This window comes from Mesitornis unicolor, unplaced genomic scaffold, assembly GCF_000695765.1.
Source record: "Mesitornis unicolor isolate BGI_N332 unplaced genomic scaffold, ASM69576v1 scaffold23660, whole genome shotgun sequence".
Classification (NCBI taxonomy): Eukaryota; Metazoa; Chordata; class Aves; order Mesitornithiformes; family Mesitornithidae; genus Mesitornis; species Mesitornis unicolor.
The window spans coordinates 482-3,825 of record NW_010160609.1 but is presented as its reverse complement, the minus strand read 5'-3'; the positions used below and the strand labels follow the sequence as shown (position 1 = coordinate 3,825).

At 47.9% G+C, this 3,344-nt stretch overlaps 1 protein-coding gene across 1 annotated transcript in view; it reads right to left on the bottom strand.

Moving 5' to 3' along the window:
- LOC104545351 (merlin) overlaps nucleotides 1-1,760 on the bottom strand; it is a gene marked incomplete at its 5' end in the record, with an annotated part of 23,007 nt that extends 21,247 nt beyond the window's left edge. Inside the window, one exon of the mRNA XM_010190470.1 lies at nucleotides 1,677-1,760. Within this exon, the coding sequence (XP_010188772.1) occupies nucleotides 1,677-1,760 (84 nt within the window). The remainder of the gene's footprint in view (nucleotides 1-1,676) is intronic.
- Nucleotides 1,761-3,344: the final 1,584 nt, after the last annotated feature.

The following is a 3,344-nucleotide window of genomic DNA, read 5'->3' as shown; positions in this document are numbered from 1 at the left end:
GCTGGCTGCCCTCCTCCAGACGACCGAGCGTCGAGCATGTCGAGCGTGCTATCGAGCGCAAGGTCAGCAGCCGCGCTGCAAGAGGAGAAAGGGGACAGCACCACAGTCCTGTACCAAATTACAGCCTGCCCCTGATGGCGCGAGCAGAAGCTGTCATGGCCAAGAGTTAACAGCATTCAATATTTACCCAACGGTTTATTCATTCTGGCAACAGGAAAAGTCATCCCCTATGTATCCTCAGCTCAGCAGGTCAACGGAGAAAAAGCCAAGTAAGTGTTTACTCATGCACTCTAATAAGAGTGATGAATGTTTCACACAAATAGAAACATTTCTAAAAGCAACTTGTCTTGCCCTGGCTGATGAGTCTCTCAAACAAAATACGGTTCCATCAATACTCTGACTATGAGAAGAAAATAACTTTTTCTAGTAAATTCAAACATTCATCATCAAAGCACAGCGCTGCACGTCGCCCAGGGCTGTATTCAGACAAACCGGGCATGGACGAACTGGTTATGAGGAAGATTATACAGCAGCCCTGAAAAAGCCAGGGTGAAACACTGAGGACTGGACGGTGTTTCCAGCCAGCCTGGATCGGGCCCTCTCTTCAGGCAAGAGAGCCAAGTCCCTGCTCCTGCGCTGTAAGATAAGGCGGTCTCACCGCCCAGGGAGCTACCCTGCTTCTCCTGAACCACTCCACGTGCTCCTCAAGGACAGGCAGACCGGACCCAGGGCACAGCCACAGCCACCGGCCTATGGTCCTGCGAGCCAAAACTCCTCCCTAAATTGTATCCAGAGAGTCAGAACCAACTACAACCATGAGGCTACAGCAATAACGTAGCTGGGCCACAATCAGACTCCAGTCACCCCTCTTCCAAAGACATTACCTTTACAGACAAAAGCTGAGAGCTAGCTAGAAGGCTCGTTAGGCGAACAGCAGTACATGTTGTCCACGTACAGGAATAAATTACTTTCCCTCCTGCAAGAACGTTCCCACTTCTGAAGCTTGGGCTGCTCCCCCTATCCCAGGAGTTCCTCTGCTGCAAGCTGTCCAAGGCTGCATGCTCTACATTGGAAAACAGTGTCCTCTTAAATAAGCCCTCAGCAAAACACACTGACTCTGGCTCTAGAGCAGAATTCAGCCAAAGAATGAGAGGAACTTAATGGTCATTGAGTTCTTCTTCTCTCTAGAGAGGACAAACACCCAATAAAAGCATAAAGGGAGACATCAAGAAGCGCCCTTTAACACTGCAATAGTATCTACAAGGCAAGCTGTAGCACTCAAAATAAAGTAGTTATTCTGATGACAAGTATCCTGGCGCAGCAGCAGAGCTGTGAGTCCCACGGCTGGTTTGCCTCTGGCTACAACTGCAAGCGCAGGGAGGAGATCCAAAAAAGCACAGGCTCAGGGAATTCACCTGCTCCAGTAGTAAGCCACACTTGAGCAGGCGCTGCAGCTCATATGCTGAGCGCTTGCTAAAGAGTCCTGGAAAGAGAAAGCACAAATCCGTCCAATATCTGAAGGCAGCCAGAAACCAGCAGCGCGGAGAAGGCAATATTGCTAGTATAGTCCTCTCACTTTCCAAATTTTAGTAACTCTTCCTGCCTTTCCCTTCCCAGGAGCAATGTTAACCCACCACTGACATCAGCAGGCCCCTGGAGAATCCCCTTGTGCCTACCTTGGCTTGGACGGCGTAAGAGGCCAGCAGGACAGAAGCTTCAGGAGGACAGTAGATCTTCTCATCCAAAATCTGCTTCTTCACCTGCACACAGCAGTAAAGGACACATAACACACATTCAGTGGCGCGGTGCAAAGCATGACTGTCGCAGCAGATGGTTGCAGTTTGTTTCAACTCAAGCTGTCATCCACACAGTTAACAAGTTTCCCAACACTAATGATAATTCAGGCCCAGGAAGTCTCTGTTGGCTTGGAAAGGAAGGGTTCAGGCTTTCACAGGCCATCTTTTTCAGACAGGTTTGTGAGAAAAGCTAAATTTACACATGGCAAATGACGGAATCCATATCCCACTGCTAAAAGGGCAGGGGGGGAAGTCTTGCATGTAAACACAGAGATAAAATCTCTTCAGGCACAAGCTATGGATTGATACAACACCTAGACACAAGACTAAACTAAAAAGAAGTTTGCAGCAGTCTCTGAGCACACCAAGGTTTGCTCTGGGATATTATGAGTCAGTGCTCACCTGTGCTCGAGGCTAATTCCCTCCAATCCCACTAGCAGCAAGGAGAGCTGCGGGTCACCTCCACGGCAGTGCTCTTAGCAGCCGGCAAAGCCCTGCGCACACTCCCAGAAGAGCCAACACGCGGTTCCCAAAAGCCACAGCTTTATGTTTCCTGGCTTCTGTGCATTAAAAAATTAAACCTGTCATGTTCGATATTTTTTGGTTTTGCACACTTAATTTTCCTGAATAAAGACAGGAAAAAAAAAAAAGCCCACTATTTCCTGGGAGATTTAAATGGATTGTCACAGAGATGCAGTAACATCAATCTGAATCTACAACATGCTTTGAGTCCTCAAAGTTGGTTACAACATAATCACAGAAGGTATTCTCCTGCATTAAGATAAAAACAGAAGAGTTTGAAAGCTTATGTGCGCTCCCGTTTCTCATGTGCGTGACAAGAGCCCTGGCTCCTCTCATCATCAGAAATCCTAGCAGAGAAGTCATGGTCTGCATTTGTAAAACGCAGCTTTAACTGCTTTTCCTCTCCGATTTTCCTTCTCAAAGATGCCAGCAGCATCTTTCCTCATCAAGGAGAAAGCCCTTGGCAAATCGGACATTTAAGAACAGCCCTAAGGAGACACTGGTGCACAAGACAGACCTCGGGAATTAACAGCAGTACTTCACATTCAGAAGTCCTCTAGCTCTGAAGAACAAAGATGAACTTTGGAAGAGCAAGGAGCACCAAGACGCTGGTGAGCTCGCTTTGATATCCATTTGAAAGGGCAGGGCACACTGAAGTCTACGGCGCTACTTCCAAACCCAGGTTGCCTCTGCTTTGGTGTAACAAATGCAAGAATGAGAGCCTTTTTTTTAATCCCAGTAAGTACCTAGGGGTCTGCCCAGGACTACTGCACTCCCTGTAAAGGCCTGGAAGAGAGCTCCTGTGATAGATACTCTTCCTTCCCAGCCATGCTGCGCTGCCACAACAGCATCAGCTGAGCTGATTTCTCAGGACACAAAGTTTTGTAGTGTACTTTGAATAAATTTTTAAAAAGCCTGAAGATGCGTTCAGCACAGTTCCCAAACGATTAACACCAGGGCACGAGTTACAGGGGCAGGCGGGACTGTTAGGTTTTCCCTTCTCTGCTTTTGCCATCAGTGTCTGAC